The sequence below is a fragment of the Mus musculus genome, chromosome 14 (genome assembly GCF_000001635.26).
Source record: "Mus musculus strain C57BL/6J chromosome 14, GRCm38.p6 C57BL/6J".
Taxonomy (NCBI): domain Eukaryota; kingdom Metazoa; phylum Chordata; class Mammalia; order Rodentia; family Muridae; genus Mus; species Mus musculus.
In genome coordinates, this window is record NC_000080.6 from 25911018 (window position 1) to 25931407 (window position 20390).

The following is a 20390-nucleotide window of genomic DNA, read 5'->3' on the forward strand; positions in this document are numbered from 1 at the left end:
TTGTCTGTGTTCCCAGGTCTCTAGGGAGAAGGAGGAGGATTGACAGTTCAAGGCCAGCCTGGGCTACAAAGCTAAGAACATGTCAAAACCAAAATACAGCCGAATTCCTTTGCCTGCCTCTGAGTTTCCCTGTCCTTTGGAGCCTGCAGCTATTCAGTCAGGCCCTTGCTAATTTCAGCTTTCCTTAGGTGCTCACATTCAAAGTCCCCAGGGAAAGAGGTGGCAGTGGAGGTGTGGCAGGGTTTAACTGCCCCATGACAAGGTCGCAGCAAACACTCATTCTTTTCCTTCAGAACCTGAGCTTTATGTAGTCTGCTTGCCAAGTCAGCACACAAGTGCACACTTTTACAGGCCATCATTTTGTGCACAGAGTTGGCGTAATGTTCAAATCAAGGCAAGCTAAGCAAACGCTTACCATTTCTTTCCCATGAGAACTTTCAAAATCCTTTGATTTTTTTTTTTTTTTGTTTGTTTGTTTGTTTTGAGATAGGATCTCTTCCAGCCCAGGCTAGCCTTTGAACTTGCTCTGAAACCAGTATGACCTTGAACTCCTGATCCTCCTGCCTTCAATTCCCAGTCCCGGGACTACAGGTGTTTGTCCTCTATGTCCAGTCATCCAGTGCAAACTCCTTTGTCTACATTTTGATTTTGTTTGAGATGAGGACTCATTGTGTTGTCCAAGCTGGCCTCAAAATACCAGGCTCACTGGGTGCAGCCTCTAATCTCTGCATTTAGGAAGAGGTCGAAGTTATCTTTATCTACAAATGTAGTTTAAGACCACACACACACACACACACACACACACACACACACAGAGAGAGAGAGAGAGAGAGAGAGAGAGAGAGAGAGAGAGAACACCCTGCCCCAGCCTTCCTTATAGCTGGGGCTATAGATGTCACTACACACACGCTCTTCCAGGTTTTTAAGTTCTCTTTTAGAAGGTTTTGAAGAAGGGCGTGTGCACACAGTACACATAGGTGCGGGTACTGGGCTTCCAAGTGACTGATTATTAGAGGGGAAAGGGTGCGTAACCCAAAACCAAATGGAGTCCAAGATTACTCAACGGTCTCCTGTGTGTGCCCGCCTCACCAGCACCTAGGAGCAGCAGAGGGGACAGAACCACAAGTTCATGGCCAGCCTAGCCTATCTAGCAAAACTCTCAAATCAAAAAAACAAATAAGCAGGGCTTGAGAGGCAGAGGCAGGCTTGAACTCTATGAGTTCAAGGCCAGCCTGGTCAACAAAGGGAGTTCCAGGATAGCCAGAGCTGTTACACAGGGAAACCCCGTCTCAGAAAACCAACCAACCACCCATCCTGCCAATCAAACCAAACCAAACCAAATCAAAAGTCTTTTTTTTTTTTTTAAACCAATGCATGGGATGGCAGCTGATAGTTTACAAATAAGGGGATCCTCAGTCAGGTAAGTTTAAATTTCTTTTTTTTTTTTGGTTTTTCGAGACAGGGTTTCTCTGTATAGTCTTGGCTGTCCTGGAACTCACTTTGTAGACCAGGCTGGCCTCGAACTCAGAGATCCACCTGCCTCTGCCTCCCAAGTGCTGGGATTAAAGGCGTGTGCCACCACCGCCCGGCTTAAATTTCTACCTTAAATGGTTGACAGTCCCTGCAAGGCAGGTCAACTGGTCACTAGGTGATGTTAACTCCACACTGTCCCCAATCCCACCCCCTCTGGACAGTGGAGCCCTGGGCAGTTCGTGGCTCTCTTTTGTATCCTCCCGCTAGGGAGAGGCTAAAAGAATTCATCCTCCCAGCCGGGCTTGGTGGGCGCACGCTTTTAATCCCAGCACTCGGAAATGAGCCCTTAATGCCTCCTGGGCTGCCAGGGAACCGTGCAGTACAGAAAGGATCCAGAATCTCCAGGAAAAGAGAAGGTAAAAGAAAGAGAGGGGTCGACCATGGCTACATGGAGAGAGGGGCGGAAGAGAGGGAGAGAAGGAGAGCTAGAGATGAGAGTAAGAAAGGTGAGAGCTTAAGAGAGCGAGGAGGAGGGCTGGTGAGATGGCTCAGTGGGTAAAAGTACCCGACTGCTCTTCCAAAGGTCCAGTGTTCAAGTCCCAGCAACCACATGGTGGCTCACAACCATCCGTGACAAGATCTGACGCCCTCTTCTGGTGTGTCTGAAGACAGCTACAGTGTACTTACATATAATAAATAAATTAATTAAAAAAAAAAAGAGCGAGGAGGAGCCAAGCAGCTCCATTTATAGTGGGCTGGGCTACCTTGCTGTTGACAGGTAGCTGTGGGAAGGGGCGTACCTGGCTATTGTCAGGTAACTATGGGGGTGGAGTCTAGCTAGAATGCCAGGAGCTGGCTTACAGTTCCATTGGAGGTTCCGTCCATTGTCGTCGTAGTGAGAAGATTTTGTTTGAGATGAGGACTCATTGTGTTGTCCAAGCTGGCCTCAAAATACCAGGCTCACTGGGTGCAGCCTCTAATCTCTGCATTTAGGAAGAGGTCGAAGTTATCTTTATCTACAAATGTAGTTTAAGACCACACACACACACACACACACACACACACACACAGAGAGAGAGAGAGAGAGAGAGAGAGAGAGAGAGAGAGAGAGAGAGAACACCCTGCCCCAGCCTTCCTTATAGCTGGGGCTATAGATGTCACTACACACACGCTCTTCCAGGTTTTTAAGTTCTCTTTTAGAAGGTTTTGAAGAAGGGCGTGTGCACACAGTACACATAGGTGCGGGTACTGGGCTTCCAAGTGACTGATTATTAGAGGGGAAAGGGTGCGTAACCCAAAACCAAATGGAGTCCAAGATTACTCAACGGTCTCCTGTGTGTGCCCGCCTCACCAGCACCTAGGAGCAGCAGAGGGGACAGAACCACAAGTTCATGGCCAGCCTAGCCTATCTAGCAAAACTCTCAAATCAAAAAAACAAATAAGCAGGGCTTGAGAGGCAGAGGCAGGCTTGAACTCTATGAGTTCAAGGCCAGCCTGGTCAACAAAGGGAGTTCCAGGATAGCCAGAGCTGTTACACAGGGAAACCCCGTCTCAGAAAACCAACCAACCACCCATCCTGCCAATCAAACCAAACCAAACCAAATCAAAAGTCTTTTTTTTTTTTTAAACCAATGCATGGGATGGCAGCTGATAGTTTACAAATAAGGGGATCCTCAGTCAGGTAAGTTTAAATTTCTTTTTTTTTTTTGGTTTTTCGAGACAGGGTTTCTCTGTATAGTCTTGGCTGTCCTGGAACTCACTTTGTAGACCAGGCTGGCCTCGAACTCAGAGATCCACCTGCCTCTGCCTCCCAAGTGCTGGGATTAAAGGCGTGTGCCACCACCGCCCGGCTTAAATTTCTACCTTAAATGGTTGACAGTCCCTGCAAGGCAGGTCAACTGGTCACTAGGTGATGTTAACTCCACACTGTCCCCAATCCCACCCCCTCTGGACAGTGGAGCCCTGGGCAGTTCGTGGCTCTCTTTTGTATCCTCCCGCTAGGGAGAGGCTAAAAGAATTCATCCTCCCAGCCGGGCTTGGTGGGCGCACGCTTTTAATCCCAGCACTCGGAAATGAGCCCTTAATGCCTCCTGGGCTGCCAGGGAACCGTGCAGTACAGAAAGGATCCAGAATCTCCAGGAAAAGAGAAGGTAAAAGAAAGAGAGGGGTCGACCATGGCTACATGGAGAGAGGGGCGGAAGAGAGGGAGAGAAGGAGAGCTAGAGATGAGAGTAAGAAAGGTGAGAGCTTAAGAGAGCGAGGAGGAGGGCTGGTGAGATGGCTCAGTGGGTAAAAGTACCCGACTGCTCTTCCAAAGGTCCAGTGTTCAAGTCCCAGCAACCACATGGTGGCTCACAACCATCCGTGACAAGATCTGACGCCCTCTTCTGGTGTGTCTGAAGACAGCTACAGTGTACTTACATATAATAAATAAATTAATTAAAAAAAAAAAGAGCGAGGAGGAGCCAAGCAGCTCCATTTATAGTGGGCTGGGCTACCTTGCTGTTGACAGGTAGCTGTGGGAAGGGGCGTACCTGGCTATTGTCAGGTAACTATGGGGGTGGAGTCTAGCTAGAATGCCAGGAGCTGGCTTACAGTTCCATTGGAGGTTCCGTCCATTGTCGTCGTAGTGAGAAGCTCGGCAGCATGCAGCAGGCATGATTAGAAGATTATCAAGAATTAGAAGGCAGCAGGCCTTCTAATTCTTGATCTGCAGGTAGCAGAAGAAGACTGACTGTATGTATTACACTGGGCATAGCTTGAGTATAGATAAGATCTCAGCTGCCGGGTGTGGTGGCGCACGCCTTTAATCCCAGCACTCGGGAGGCAGAGGCAGGTGGATTTCTGAGTTCTAGGCCAGCCTGGTCTACAAAGTGAGCTCCAGGACAGCCAGGGCTACACAGAGAAACCCTGTCTCGAAAAACCAAAACCAAAAAAAAAAAAAAAAAAAAAACCAAGATCTCAACGGCTGCCTCCAGAGTGACATACTTCTTCTAACAAGGACACACCTCCTAACAATGTCCTTCTTTTTATGGGCCAGGCATTCAAACACATGAGTCTATGAGGGCCATACCTGTTCAAACCACCACACACCCCTCACAGCTTTTCTTCTTTAGCCCTATCTTTATGTCTCCTGTGAACAGTTTCTGACTCTCCCAGGAAAACCCAGTGGGGCTGGAGCGGCCGCTCGGCAATGAAAGAAACTTACCGGTCTTGCAAAGGATCCAGGTTTGGTTCCCAGCATTCACACCCTGTTGCATCAGGAGGCTCACAACACCCTGTAGCTCCAATTTCAAGGTATATCACGCTTGCTTTCTGGTCTCTGGAGGGTTTCTGCACGTGGTGGACATAGATTCACACAGGTACACAGATATACACATAAATAATAAAAACAAGGAATCATTTTTTAAAAGAATGGAAACCCAGGATATTAGAGATTCTTTCTGACATCTCTCAGTGGTAAACACCATAGCGATTTCTCCTGCTTCAACTGTAAAGAGCCATCTACCTTTGGGTATTTCTGAAGTACTTGAGCTGATTAGTTTTTACAGTCTCCACTCAGGAAGGCTGTGTAGCCTGCAACCTATGTCAAATAAACTCATCATCTGCTGGAAGTTATCGGCTGCAGTAACAGTTTCCAGCCTTGTTCTGAGGTTTTCTGTCTGAGGTCCGACTGAATCTGGAATTAGACTCAGAGTCACATCATGCCTTGGAACTTGTGGGGTAGGGGGATGAAGGGGAAAGGGGATAGGGGGGTGAGGGGGAGGTGGGATGGGGGGGTGAAGGGGGGAGGGGGAGAATCCCTGCAAGTGGCATGGCTGGTAGCAAAATTACCAGGAAGAGATGAGCGTGGAGCTCAGGTTATGGTGGGTGTAAAGCCACCTGTGTGGGTGCTGGTAACCAAGCTTGTGCCTTATACATGACTCCTGAGCCATTTCTCTCTAGCCAGCTATTCCCCTAGCCTGTTAAGTGGAGTCTCAATGTCTGCCTTGACCCTGACTGAGGATGGGTGGTTTTTGGTTGACAGTCCTTGGAGGGCAGTGTGCAATTATTGATCTGTTCCTTTTAGTAGGGCAGAAGGTACCTGGTGGCTAGTTACAAATGAATTCTTTGGGGCCATCCTCCTCACAGTGAGGACTGGAGGTTCCGAACACTGTATGGACATGCAGAGGAGAGTCCTGGGCATCCTTACTTCTACCCCAGGAGTCTCAGAGCTACTAATATGAACTTGGACTAGTGTCTTAGACTCAGTCACATCAGCCTAGTCATCCCAAACTGCATGTCTGACCTAGCCTCTCTTCCTCATTCTGAAGGTTTAACTCCTAATGTGAGAAACCAGAATCATCATTGGAGTCACCTACAAAGTCCCAGGGGACAGTGCACAGTGGTCACTCAGTACTCAAGTCAAGTTGGTACTTACTTTCCTGCTGGATGCCATTTCAAAGAGGCATCTCAAAGGGCTCTTTGTTGTGGGAAACTCTGCTAATTAAGGTCAAAGTCTACCATTGATTGGATAGCCTTCTGGGGCTTGGCAAGTAATGGGGGAATCCCTTTATTATCGGGGCTTCTCCTTCTCTGACCTTGTCTAGGGAATTCTAAGCCCACACATATGCCTCTACCAGAGGAATGCCACATAGCCTCAATTAGATTACAGGATCAATTTCCTTTCTCCTGATTAAGACCTATTCAGCTAGCTCCTATGATTCCTGAAATACTTTCCCATGCTAATGAGGCATTTTAGTACCCTAAGCCTTCAGTCTGCCAACACTGTATAAGCCTTGACTCACCCTACATAAAGGTGATCTGCATCCTGATGGGTGGTCCAGATGTGGTCACTGGCCATACACACTCAGCCCCCAACCCATCATCTCTGCTCCCTTTTCCTGCATGAATCGTATCAGCTGACAATCCACAAAAGTAGGGAGAACCACACTTTGTTCTAAGCAGTGGAATAATTTTCATAAAAGGAATTGGATAGTGGAGTCTACTTCAGACATGACTTTCGTAGAAAAACACATTTCACTGTGAATGTACAAACAGTGGGAATGACTCTAAGGCCTGGTTAGTCATCACCAGGCAATCAGCCCGGCACACTTGTTACAGGACCAGGCTTTGGAGCCGTGGGGTCTGGGCCTAGGCTTTGGAACTGCGAGGTTTGGGCTTGATTCCTGGTTTCCTTACTTGCTAGTCCTTGCTTTTGTTTTGATTTCTTGAGAAACATCTCAAACTAGGTAGCCCAGGCTAGTCAGAATTTGATGTGTAGCCCAGGCTGATACAGTCTCTTAGGGTTTCTATTGCCGTGGACAGATTCCATGACCACGATGACTCTTATAAGGAAACATTTAATAGGAGCTGGCTTATAGTTCAGAGGTTTAGTCTATTATGATCCATGTCAGGAAGCATAGGGGAATATGGTCGGACATGGTGCTGGAGAGGTCGCTGAGTTTTACATTTGGATTGGTAGGCAGCAGGAAGAGAGTGAGACACTTAGCCTGGCTTGAGCATCTGAGGCCTCCAAGGCCCACCTCTCAGTGACACACTTCCTCCAAAAAGGCCATACCTCCTAACAGTGCCACTTCCTATAGCCCTATGAGGGCCATTTTCACTCAAACCACCACAGCTCTCATGATCCTCTTATTTCTTAATTTCTCAATGCTGGAGTGTTTCAAGTTGGACGAACTGGGCTAGCAGTAATGTTTCTTGTCTCATATTTGCAAATATTCAGCATTTCTCACAGGCAGCTTGGTGAGATCAGGGATCTGGCTGTGCCCAGGGGTTAACTTGGTATTATACCAGAGGCAGGCACAGCTGCTGGCACAACCCCTGGCACACAGCGAGTGTCCAGTCGAGTTTGCTCTTACTAACATAGAAGCCATTTTGTGGGATTCTGCTGATTCCAAGGACAAGATGGGATTGCATAAGAAGCCCTCCTCGGGGGAAGGTATGTCTCAATGCAGTCCTGACACCATGCCAGGGTAACAGTAGTGACACATAAATCACTGGAATTTCATGATGTATTTATTTCCAGTTTCTTGGGAAATCGGCTAACACTTGGAGCATAAGCCCCTGAGCCCTGGCTGTGCAGATGCCAATGCTTCCTAAAAGCTGTAAACATCCTGGGCTGCTAAGAAACCCTGGGACCTGCAGAGAGCTTATGTTATTTGTGCATTGCTATGGATACACACAAAGGCAGGCGTCAGGAACATGGACAGGATGCAGGGATTTAAGGCAGCTAATGACAGGGACCATTCTCCCTGCAACATATTTGGGTCATGAGGCAGACACTGCTGAGAACATGACTTTGGATGGTTCACTCCACACTCAAGACAGGCAGCTTGGGGAAATGTTGAGAGGCGTGTGTGTGTGTGTGTGTGTGTGTGTGTGTGTGTGTGTGTGTGTGACAGCTTGTGTGGGTGTGTGGGTTAAGGGGTTGGGGGTGGAGGATAGGGGGACATAGTGTCAGTTGACAGCCTGCAGGAGTCGGTTCTTTCCTTCCACCATGTGGGTACTGGGCTCAAATTTAGGTCATTAGGCTTGGTGGTGTCTTTCCATGCTGAGCTGTCTCACCAACCCCTTAAATTATGTGGTTCAAAATAAAATAAACTTTGGAGGTGTCCATGATTCCACGATGAACTGTATTGGCCAGCTCTCTCAACAGAGCTTCTCTGTGTGACCCTGGCTATTCTAGAGACAGCTGTGGAGCAGACTGGCCTCACAGAGATCTGCCTGCCTCTGCCTCCTGAGTGCTGCGACTAAAGGCGTGTGCCAGCATGCCCTGCTCTAGAGCTCTAGGCTCCCTTTGGTTTCTCCTGCTCTTTTTTGTTTTGTTTTGAGACAGGGTTTCTCTGTATAACTCAGGCTGTCCTGGAACTCACATTGTAGACCAGGCTGGCCTTGAACTCGGAAATCCGCCTGCCTCTGCCTCCCGAGTGCTGGGATTAAAGGAGTGCGCCACCAAGCCTGGCTTTCTCCTGCTCTTTACATCTAGCTGTCAGTTGGCTCTTGTACTGTCTTCAAGACAGACTGTTCCCTCTCTAAGGAAGCAGCAAGAGATGCGAACAATTCAGCTCTTAGCAGACTGCCAAGAATTAAATGAAAGTCAGACAAGTACTCAGAGCCCTTCCTGAGATGGCGAAGTTAAATAGTGTCTGGCATGTCATAACACAACAGGGCCTTTCCATTACAAACGAATTGCTGTTTATTTAAATTGAACTAAAACACACACACAAAATAACAGTGCATGTCTACATGACAGGCAGCTCTAACACACAGGGATTGTAGCCCAGGATTGAAGGCAGCAGGGAATGGGGATAAAAGGAAAAACAAAGGGAAGAAGACAACAAAGAGATGATGTAATTCTCTCTAGGCGACACAACTCTTGAGAGTAATTTGACAGAGCTGTCACTCAGCGGTGTGAACCCCTGCTCACCGCCTCCTGCTCACAGGAGAGAACAGCAGCAACAACAAAAGACTGACCTGGGTTTTGCCGTGTAAGTATGAAGTGCATCACGTTGTATGCTAACCTGAAAACTGAATGAAACGGAAAGGTGTCCTGTGAACCTCAGGCTCTCAGAGGATTGCTGTGTGCAGCCTTTTCCTTGGGAAGTATAGGTTCATGAGTAGCAGCTGTCTTTCTTTTTGCGGGGAGGGAGGGGCTCTGCCTCTTTTTGGTTGGCTCATCTTATTCCCAGTAGCATCAAAAGGAAAGGAAATAAATTATGACAGTCTTAGCATAAATGATCCCAGATCAATGAAACAGTATTGGACTCTCAGGAGTTCAAGCAGAAAGTTCTTGAAGATATGGTTCTTTTAAAATATTGTCAGAGCCAGGCAGTGGTGGCACATGCCTTTAATCCCAGCTCTAGGTGTTAGCATTCTGTCTTAAGCTCTGTCCCAGTCACCTGGCAACAGCCAAGTAGGCCTGACCCACTATAAAAGGGGCTGCTTGCCTCTCCTCCCTCTCTTGCTCTTTCTGTGCTTCCCCCCACACACTCCTGTCTCTCCCCATTCCCTTCCCCCTTCCCTCTCCACGTGCTCATGGCCAGCCTCTACTCCTCTACTCCTCTACTTTTCTCTTCTCTTCTCTTCTCTTCTCTTCTCTTCTCTTCTCTTCTCTTCTCTTCTCTTCTCTTCTCTTCTCTTCTCTTCTCTCTCTTCTTCTTCTTCTTCTTCTTCTTCTTCTTCTGCTTCTTCTGCTTCTTCTTTCTTCTTCTTCTTCTTCTTTCTTCTTCTTCTTCTTCTTCTTCTTCTTCTTCTTCTTCTTCTTCTTCTTCTTCTTCTTCTTCTTCTTCTTCTTCCTTCTTCTTCTTCTTCCTTCTTCTTCTTCTTCTTCTTCTTCTTCTTCTTCTTCTTCTTCTTCTTCTTCTTCTTCTTCTTCTTCTTCCTTCTTCTTCTTCTTCTTCTTCTTCTTCTTCTTCTTCTTCTTCTTCCTCCTCCTCCTCCTCCTCCTCCTTCTCTCTCTCTCTCTCTCTCTCTCTCTCTCTCTCTCTCTCTCTGCCTCTACTACCCTCTTAACTCCCCTCCCCATACCCTGAATAAACTCTATTCTATGCTATACCATCATGTGGCTGGTCCCTCAGGGGGAAAGGATGCCTTGAGGATGCCTTGGCATGGGCCTGCTGAGACAACCCCTCTCCCCACACCTTACACACCCATAGAACATATCCCCCTTTCTCTTTATCTTTTTATAAACACATCACATAGCCTGTGGGTCTTGCGTTTATAAGCCCATTTCTAGTCAGCCAGTGGTGGTACAGGTCATTAATCCCAGCACTTGGGAGACAGAGGCAGGAAGATCTCTTGAGTTTGCGGCCAGCCTGGTTTACAGAGTGAATTTCAAGACAGCCAGGATTACACAGAAAAACCCTGTCTCAAAAACAAAAACTCATAAAATAAATACCTGCCAGTATCCATGCACCTGGCTAGTGTTTAATCAAGCTTGCTTCAGATTTGGCTCAAAGATTGTGGTCACGGTCTTATTTTCACCTAGTAGGATCAACAACTTCTAATTCTTGATCTGCAGGTAGCAGAAGGAGACTGACTGTGTGTATTACACAGGACATAGCTGTTTGCCCCTCCTCCCTCTATTGCTCTTTCTGTGCTCCACCCCCCACTCCTGTCTCTCCCCATTCCCTTCCCCCTTCCCTCTCCATGCGCTCATGGCCAGCCTCTACTCTTCTCCTCTCCTCTCCTCTCCTCTCCTCTCCCTTCCCCCTCCCCCTCCCCCTCTTCTTCTTCTTCTTCTTCTTCTTCTTCTTCTTCTTCTTCTTCTTCTTCTTCTTCTCTCTCTCTCTCTCTCTCTCTCTCTCTCTCTCTCTCTCTCTGCCTCTACTACCCTCTTAACTCCCCTCCCCATGCCCTAAATAAATTCTATCCTACACTATACCATCCTGTGGCTGGTCCCTCAGGGGGAACGGATGCTTCAGTATGGGCCCCTTTTCCCCATACCTGACTACACCTCCATAGTGCATATCCCCCTTTCTCTTTATCTTTTAATAAACACAACACTAGGGAGTAGAGGCAGGAGGATCTCTGAGTTTTCAGCCAGCCTGGTCTACAGAGTAAGTTCTAGGATAGCCAGGGCTACACAGAGAAACCCTGTCTTAAACAAAACAAAACAATCTAAAAATATTCATTGAGACCCCTCAAATGAATATTTTCATTTATTCAACAAAGAGTAAGAGACTATGGAGTTTGGAATGTTCATCTCTAAACTGGAAGTTCATCTCTTACACACACACACCCCTTCCCCAGGCTTAGGATCTTCTAGAAGAGGGGTGGATGAGTCTGTCAGAGCTTGAGGTGTTGGAAAACAAGGCAACAGCATTCTCTGGATTCAGAAGGGTGTTTCCACATAGAACTCGCAGTGACTGTGACAGCATCCACATTATGTGTACAAGCTCAAGCCAGACAGAACCCCAGCACAGAGGGGCTTAGGTGGGTACACAATCCCACCACCAGCTGAAGAGCTAGTGGTATTTGAAAGCTGCAGGGGGTGGGGGTAGGCAGTTTCCTCACTGGTATGACCCCTAGAGGGTAGACCATACATCAGGGAGAGCCAAGCCACACTGCACAAAAGAAGTTTGATGGAAGATGGAGAAGAAGAAAACTCAAAATTGGGTGGGGAGGAGTGGGAGGGTGAAGGTGATGGTTATGGATAGACCTGGGGGGGGGGAGTGGACGTGTTTAAGATGCAATGTATGACATTTTCAAAGAATTGGTAAAAATATTAAAATATTTGACAATTTCACACATGTACATAATGGACTTTTGGTTGTGTTCAGCCTTCTATTATGCGTCTCCCTCCCCTCACTGAAAATTGTCTTCTAAGCAATCTCTTATTTCTACATTTTTGTGAGTGTGAGTGGGTGGGAGACCCATAGAGAATTATCATGGTGGCTCAAGTTATGGAGCATCGATGGGGGTGTATTTACTTCCATATGGGTGTCATCAGTGGCCACATCACTGAAGAGCATGCTATTCCCTCTAGCACATTCATTCGCTTCCCATCAAGATGGGGAGTGTGGGATGTCATTTGCCCCTCCCATGTGCATGGTGAAGTAGGTGATAAATCCAGTCTTGTGTAGGTCACTACAGCTGCAATGAAGTCACAGATGCAATGCCTCGTCGTGCCCCAGGGACACTGCTGCACAACGCTCATCCCTGTCTTCTGGATGTTCCATTCCTGATGGCTTGTTTAGAGGTTCTAGCAGGGGAGCATGGCTACTCATGCACCTTTGACTGAAACTGATGGTCTTCGTTTCTTTTCTATTGCTGTGAAGAGACACCATGATCGAGGCAACTTATAGAAGAGAGTATTTAATTTGGGGGTTTATTATTCTATACGGTTAGAGGTGGTAAAATAGACAGTGTTGAAATAGAAAGCTATAAACCCTGGCAACCAATGGGGTGACAGATGTTAAAACCAGATTGCCCTCACATCTATGGACGGCTCTTTCATTCTCTCTGTCCCCTCTGCCTTAATTTTCCCTTAGCTTTGGAGGTCATATAGATGTCCCGTTCAAGGACACGCAATCCACAGTCATTTATTTCATACTTTGACCAGCTGTCTCTACAGAAGACACTGTGTATGGGATTCTTTATAATCCTAGGAAGGGACACCCACACCAACCTAGGGTATTTTATGACAGAGCCTCTGTCCACTTTTGTCTATAAAAGGTGACGTTCCTTTTGTCTTTTCCATCTCCTTAGGCCCTGTCTGTTACACACATTTTAAACCCCTCCCCTAAATTATGGGGCGTGGGGTGGGACTGAGCTGAGAGGGTTAGGGAGGGAAGTTGGACTTCTCTGAGTTCTGAGTACACCTTCTGGTGTAGCTTCACCTTTGAGGCTTTATCAGCATTATGGATATCAAGGGTACACTACAGAGAGAGGAAGAGAAGAAAAAAACCTAACAGGTAATTCCAATTAATAAACACACTTACCCCACCCCCAATACCAATAGCACGTTCAGGAGAAACCAAAAGAACTCAGATGCATGTGGAACTGATGTTATGTGGAAGTTTTACTTTATCTTGGTCCAGAACCAGAAAAAGTTTGGGGGTAGAAGCTAAGATATCAGTGGGGAGGAGGGGAGGGGGTGCTAGTCAGAGCAGGGAGTGAGTGTCTTAATTAGGAATTTCATTGTTGTAAAGAGACATCACGATCAAGAGAACTCTTACAAAGGGGAACATTTAATTGGGGCTGGTTTATAATTTCGGAGGCTCAGTCCATTATCATCATGGTAGGAAGCATGGCAGTGTCCAGGCGAACATGATCCGGAAAAGGAGCTGAGAGTTCTACATCTTGATCTAAAGGCAGCGGAAGGAGACCGTTTCACACTGGCTAGACTTGAGCAAATATATGAGACCTCAAAATCTGGCCTCCACAGCGACCCATTTCCTCTAACAAGGCCACATACCTCCTAGTAGTGCCACTTCCCATGGGCCAAGCATATTCAAACCACCACACAGAGCATAGGTGCACCCACAAATAAATCTAGTGTGTTTTAGCCAAAAGGCAGGAAAATGACTCAGCTAAGGACCTCAGGAAAGTGGCCTGAGGCCATCTTCAGGCAGGAGGTCTGCAGAGCTGGAAGGGCAGGGTCTTTCTTATTTCTTTCTTAAACAAGAAAGATCTATCCAAGGTTAGTCAGAGCACCAAAATAATAGTAACCAGAGGGTCTCAGGCAGGTTCTTCGACAGACACTGCCTAGAAGACAGGGAGGCCATCATGGTACCCAGGGCCCCACTGAAAGGAGGGCTTGAAGAGGTGGAGAGAAACTTGCTCTCTCTTTTTTAATTGTGTTTTTGGCGCTTTGATCTGTAAGCAATCAGGATGGAGAGAGAGGCTACACCAAACAGAAAAGTCTGTAGGAACCAGAGGAGCTGGGCCTGGACGTCTGTGATTCCTTTACGCCTGTAAGACAGCAAATTTAAACAATAGAATTTTAATGTTGGTTCCGGGAACAACTGTATTCTTTTACTTTTATGTATAATTCTGAGGTACAATCTATGAGGATCTCATAAGTTTGGGGACATTTAATTTACGTTGACCCACAGCACTGTTTGAGGAGCTTTAAGAAGAAACATATACCCGAGTCTGAAGCAGGGCCTATCAGATCACAGTCTCTGGGTCTGGAAACCAGGCATGTGTATTTTTGAAACAGCTCCTCATGTGATTCTATTTTGACATTGGATTGAACAATCACCAGCCTAGAGGAGTAACTCAGTTCTTTTGCAGACTGGAACACAGACTCTTGGTTCCAGTTGGTTAGGCAGAACTTTTTGAAACACAGCAAAAAGTATCCCAGTTAAATAACTAAATCATTAACCGGAAACACAAGAAACTGCATTCACTCATCAAACATTTAATGAATGCGTCTGTCCCAGGCTCAGTGTTAGGTAGAGGGATTCAGGCTGCAGTGGAGCAGGCTCTCAGCCTAAAAGTGCATGAATTATTTAGACATGGCTACTCGTGACTTACATCAGATATCAAGATAAAAGTGGTAAGTTCCTATTACAAAGACTTACTTGCATAAAACCAAGGCATACAAGGACTCTCCCACATGAATTAGCCAAGCAAGCCAATACCTGAAACCAGAAAAGGAAAGAAAAAAAAAAAGTTTTTCTTTTTTTCAGTTTAGGGTGATAGTTATTTGCTAATCAATTCTAACACAGAAACTTTAAAGATATAGGCACCTGATGGCAAACTAGCATCACTGTTGTTGGTTATCTAAAAGGAACTGCAGGCCTTCCTGGTACCAAACACCAGGAGCTGCTGTGCCTGCCCAGAACAGCTTTCCTTACCCATTCCTTAGGAAGGTGTGATAGTGGTCCACCAAATACTTCGTGAAGGGACCCAGGGGCCCAAGGCTCTGATAAGGGATGCTCTGAGGCCAGAAGACAGCCCACTGCAAGAGAACCACAGGCACAGAACATTTTCAGGACATGGTTATTATGAAAGCAGCTATGAAACAGTATTGATTGTACAAAAGCTATGCACCAAAGAACTCAACAAGTCACACAGTCCTCCCCTTCCCAACTGTCATGTTCGCAAAGTCGCTTGTGAGACTTAGGCAGAGGAAATACGCTTACCAGAGTCACTGTATGGGGTGACCGTTTCTCTTAATGGATATCAGCAAAACACTATTTTATAGAAGTTATTAACTATTTTTTAAAATAATTTATGTGCCATGACTAGACTGCAGAAATTACAGCTTGAGCCAATCTCCTATTCGATTTAGAGCCACTTCTCTTTCGATTTTTATACCCCTAAAATTAGGGATGTCCTCAGCATAGGGGTGGAAAGGAAGTAAAAGCAGGTTTCTGAAGTTGTGATTGCAACTGCTTGTTTGTGCAAGGTTTCTGTAGCTGGATTACCATCTTCCCCGTCTGTCTGGTAGTTTCTGAAAAGTCTCAATGCATGCCTCTGCCTATGGTGAAATTAGGTTAGGGGTGATGACCCTTGACCCCAATAACACCGTAGACATGACAATCCCAGGGTCTCCTGGGATATCTAAACAGCATTTCTTCGTATTTGTACCAGTTGAGCCCAATGTACTTCCTAGCATCTTTCCCATTATTCTTAAAACAAAATCTTCCTCAGATGGAAAGCGCCACCCTTCCTCAGTGCACCTGTCTTCTTCCACACCTATGTCCAGTTATATCCTTTTCCTTCCTTCTTACCAATATAAACTCTACCCATCCATTAGGTTTATCCCAATTTTGCAAGCAATTCAAGCTTATTCAAGCACTCTGCTTCGATTCTTATACTGAGTTGTTAGGTCTACTGCAGTGTACTAATTTCACTTTTCTCTTCCCGATTGGATAAAACTTGGTTAAACTTCAATGATCGTGGAATAGGGCGCAAGGACAGGAACACCATCAAATAGAAATCCTTCAGAACCCACCGAACTTCCGTGTACATCAGTAACCCAGGCAACCGCCGTGCTTGCGCAGAATTGTCCACCCCACCCCCACCCCCACCCCCTAACACCCTTAGCTCAAACAAGGGCTAGAGCTGCCAGCACTCCCCCAGCACTCCCTATGCCTACCGCGAAGTAGCCCAGCCCTAGGGCGGTGATCAGTGAGGGCCAGAGTCTGGCTACACGGAAGTATGCAGTGGGGTCCCTACGGGCCTCCGACTTCGCCACCACCATCTCGAGAGACCTAAACACTGAGTCGCAGGGCCAGAATCGCTTCCAGCCCAGGTCCACACAGGGAAAGCCTGGCGAACCGGTTCCCCAGGCTTAGCCCTGACTAGCCAGTGCGCTTGCGCGGCGCCTGCCAGCCGCTCCCGGGCTTTACCGTGTAGTAGCCGAAGGAGACGGTGATGACTGTGAACCAGAACAAGCTGCCCCTCTGGAAGTAGCCGGCGCCTGTGGCCGTCCCCATCGCTGCAGCGATCCCACCGGATGGTCACTTGCATCCAGTGCAAGGTGGCCCGGGCGGGGCGAGCGGTTTCCTGTGCACCAGACCCGGAAGGTTTTGGCTGCGGTGATCTGGGGACCGAGTCTCGGTCTTTTCCGGTGCAGGAGGCACCTCTCAATTTCAGTTAGAATAGCCGCTGTTTTGCCTCCTTGATAATGGCGAGTCAAGTTTCCGAGCCATTTCAGTGAGTTGAGACGGTGCGGAGCATTGCGCCTCCTCATTTGCTCTCCTCATTTGGGCGGAGCCATTCATAGCGCTGGCTTAGTGAGTGTGGCTATCCCTACCTCGCCTCATTTGGGTGGAGCCTTGCACAGGGATGGCCTACAGAGTCAGGCTATCCCTACCTGTCTACTGCTCTTTTTGTAAGCTTAGTGTAGCTTCCTAGCCCACTTGTTTTTCACTCTATCCGTAAAAAAATGCCATGAGTTAGCCCAGGTCGAGGCTTTGGGTTTATCTAAAAAGAAAGCATTAAGTTTCTAACCCATACTGCCTACTAAGTATTAGTGATTAATATTAACTCTACCTCCTGGTTAAAACTTTAGTGTATGCATTCCCCCCCCCCCCCCCCGCGCGCTTAGTTGCATCTCTGTGTAGTGGGAGATGTAGGGTACCCAACTGTTTTGGATTGAGCATCTTCAGAGAAAGACAAGTTTTACTTGGGACTGAAAAAAAAAAAAAAGATTAAAATAACCCGATCCCGATGTTGGACTATGTTTGTAATCCCAGAACTCAGAAGGCAGAGAAGGAATGGCCTGAGGTTGAGGTCTTGTGGGCCCAATGGTGAGATCCAGGCCAGCCAAAATAATAATGCCCCAGAGGGACTAGGACTGTGGGGGACTAGGACTGTGGATTAGATAGTAAGCAGAGAGCTTGCCTAGCCTGCAGAGCGCCCAGGGTTCAGCCTTCAGCACCACGTGAGCAGGTGTGTTGCCCCAAGCTTCTGATCCCATCATTTAGGAAAATGAGGAAGTCAAGGCCATCTTCAGATGCACAAGTTCTGACTAACCTGGGCTGCTTGAGACTCTGTCTCAAAACCAAAAGCTAACCGGAAAACCACCCAAGCATTGCATGGTAGCACACACCTGTCTCTCCAAGACTGGGAAGGTGGGAGCTATGGCTGTTTCAAGCCCCTGCCTCCAAAATGCAAGAATAAACACTGGGAGTTTACTAAGTACAGAATGAGGTTTAGTTTCTTCACTCCTCAGCACATCTGTGGGCAGCAGACTATTGTTTTAATATCAACAATAGCAGGCACACAGAGAGTCAGTCGCCTTTATCCTCTGATGGGTATGGAAGAGGGAAGATAAAAGCCAAGCAGTCCAGGCGGTGTGAGATGAATATTCCCAGAACTTGAGTTAACATGCAATGCCGTCCAGGGCCTGTTTCCTTATTTAATCACCCGTCCTGGGCAGCAGTGTTTTAAAGAAGGAGTTCCAGAAGGTGTGATCCAATCCGTTTCCCAGATAAACCATAGTGCACAGAATCCTCAGACTCATCAGTGATGAAGTGGGCATGGCAGTCCAATCTACATCTGGGGTGGAAGTAAGAGATGCAGGGGTTCAAGGCCAGCCTCGGTCACCCCAACACCAGGTTTCTGAAAAATCTTCACATATGTAGTGGTGCATGTTTGTAATCCCAGCACTAAGGAGGCAAGGGCAGTTTCAGACGTTAAAGGCTAAGCTTCAATAAACAGTCACGTCCCCCAGATACACACACTATGACAGTGTGAATTTAGTGCTTCTCATCAATTGGTCCTGTTTCCCAGCCTGCCTTTTATGTCTTGTCTCCTAGGTGAAAGTCTGTCTTCTCTTGTGTATCCAGGGCTTTTGAGATGCCACTTTCACCTCCATCCGGATGACCCTAGATTGGTCTCTTGAGCCTTGGTGTTTGTTTCCTGTTATTGATGATCATCTTGGTGTTTGTTTCCTGTTATTGATGATCATCTTTACCCAAGCACCTACCCACACCTCAACACAAGAAATCCACTGTCATTTTCCAGAGTCAGACCTCATCAAGCCCCCCGTGGATGTCCATGGAACCCTTCTCCAACATATACATAAAATAGGTATTCAAAACATTACAGACAATAAGTCATAAAGTAGCTTAACAATTTTTGCTATATATCCAATTTTAACATTTTTATCAATGACATTTCCAAATGTACATACCAGTGAATAAATGTTGCCTGTTGATTTACATAAAGAAATCCTGGGCTGTCAAGATAGCTCAGTGGGTTTATGTTAAGTGTTGTAGGCTGAGTTTGAGCCTCAAAACCCACATGGTGGATGTCCAACATGGGAGGTACCCATGCATAGAATGGGCAATCATTATTTAAAAATTGATTCAAGGGCTGGAGAGATGGCTCAGCGGTTAAGAGTACTGACTGCTCTTCCGAAGGTCCTGAGTTCAAATCCCAGCAACCACATGGTGGCTCACAACCATCCATAATGAGATCTGATGCCTTCTTCTGGTGTATCTGAAGACAGCTACAGTGTACTTAGATATAATAATAAATAAATTTTAAAAATTAGAAATTGATTCAAGTCTTGGCTGAGTATTTGATGCTGCAGAACAGAGATTGTTTTCAATAATTTTCAGAGCTAGTCGATACTTTAATTTCATCATAGCTAGTGCCAAGAGAGAAATTGTTGGGAATTTTGTCCTAATCTCAAGCCAAAAGCCATTAAATAGTAAATGTAAAATGAAAACCAAGCCAGCAACTTGAGCAGCAATTTTAAAATTAAATATCCTAGCCGGACAGTGGTGGGAGTCTAGCTCTCAGGAGGCAGAGGCAGGTGGATTTCAGTGAGTTTGAGATCTTCCTGGTGATCTACAGAGTGAGTTCCAGGACAGCCAAGGCTACACAAAGAAACCCTGTCTCAAAAACCAAAACCAAACTAGTGTTTCTAGGGGGTGGAGAGATGGCTCAGTGGTTCAGAGGGCTTGCTGTGCAATCGTGAGACCTGGAGCTCAAATGTATGTAATTCCACTCTGAGGGATCTGACACCTCCCCTGGCTTCTTCATATGCACTGGTGTGTGCATCATTGGCACACACATACAGACACACATAAATATTTGGAGCTTTGACGATGTCTCAGTGAATAAAAGCCTGACAGCCTGGATTTGGCCCCTGGCACTCCTGTGAATTAGTTACTTTTCTGTTATGATAAAAACTATAACCAGGGCAGGGAGTTGGCTCAGTGGTTAAGCACACCTGTTGCTCTTGCAAAGGACTGGGGCTTGATTCCCAGCACCCACCCGAGGGTTCACAACTGCCTGTAGCTCCTGTACAAGGGGACCTGACACCCTCTTCTGACCTCTTTAGCCACCAGGCATGTGTGTAGTACACAGACATGCATGTAGGCAAAACACTCAGATATAAAATAAATCTAAAAAAGTTTTTAAAAGCAAGGAGAAGAACAAAAACTACTTTGATAATAAACAACACATGGAAAGAAGAGTTTGTTTCATTTGCAGCTCTACATGGGAAATCCATAATGGAAAGGAAGACATAGGGACAGGAAGCTGGCCAGTTTTCTCCAGCATAGAAAGCAGAAATTAGAAATTGAAGTAGGATGTCTTAGTTAGGGTTTTACTGCTGTGAGCAGACACCATGACCAAGGCAACTCTTATAATGACAGCATTTAAGTGGGGCTGGCTTACAAGTTCATTGGTTTAGTCCATTATCATCAAGGTGGGAGCATGGCAGCATCCAGGTAGCCATGGCACAGGAGGAGCTGAGAGGTCTACATCTGCATCCGTAGGAGCAGACTGGCTTCCAGGAAGCTAGGATGAGGGTCTTAAAGCCCACGCCCACAGTGACAAATCTACTCCAAGTAGGCCACACCTACTCCAAGAAGACCACACCCCCTAATAGTACCACTCCCTGGAGGAACAAGCATATACAAACCATCATATAGGATGAGGTTATGTCTTTATTACGGTTTTATTGCTGTGAAGAGACACCGTGACCATGGCAACTCTTA

General features: G+C 46.6%; 1 protein-coding gene across 3 annotated transcripts; it reads right to left on the reverse strand.

Moving 5' to 3' along the window:
- Positions 1-12280: 12280 nt before the first annotated feature.
- Tmem254a (transmembrane protein 254a) lies at positions 12281-16655 on the reverse strand. Of its 3 annotated transcripts, none has more exons than NM_026679.2 (4): positions 16281-16655; positions 14781-14884; positions 14505-14564; positions 12281-13890 (listed from the first exon to the last, which is right to left on the reverse strand). In NM_026679.2, exons 1-4 carry the CDS (start codon positions 16365-16367, stop codon positions 13770-13772), a joined length of 372 nt encoding a protein of 123 aa, NP_080955.1. In that variant the 5' UTR covers positions 16368-16655; the 3' UTR covers positions 12281-13769. The 3 variants fall into 3 exon arrangements, with proteins under 3 accessions (NP_080955.1, NP_079587.1, XP_030103780.1); NM_025311.3 differs by lacking the exon at positions 16281-16655 and adding an exon at positions 16028-16233; XM_030247920.1 differs by lacking the exons at positions 12281-13890; positions 16281-16655 and adding an exon at positions 16028-16250 and having other exon boundaries at positions 14501-14564.
- Positions 16656-20390: the final 3735 nt, after the last annotated feature.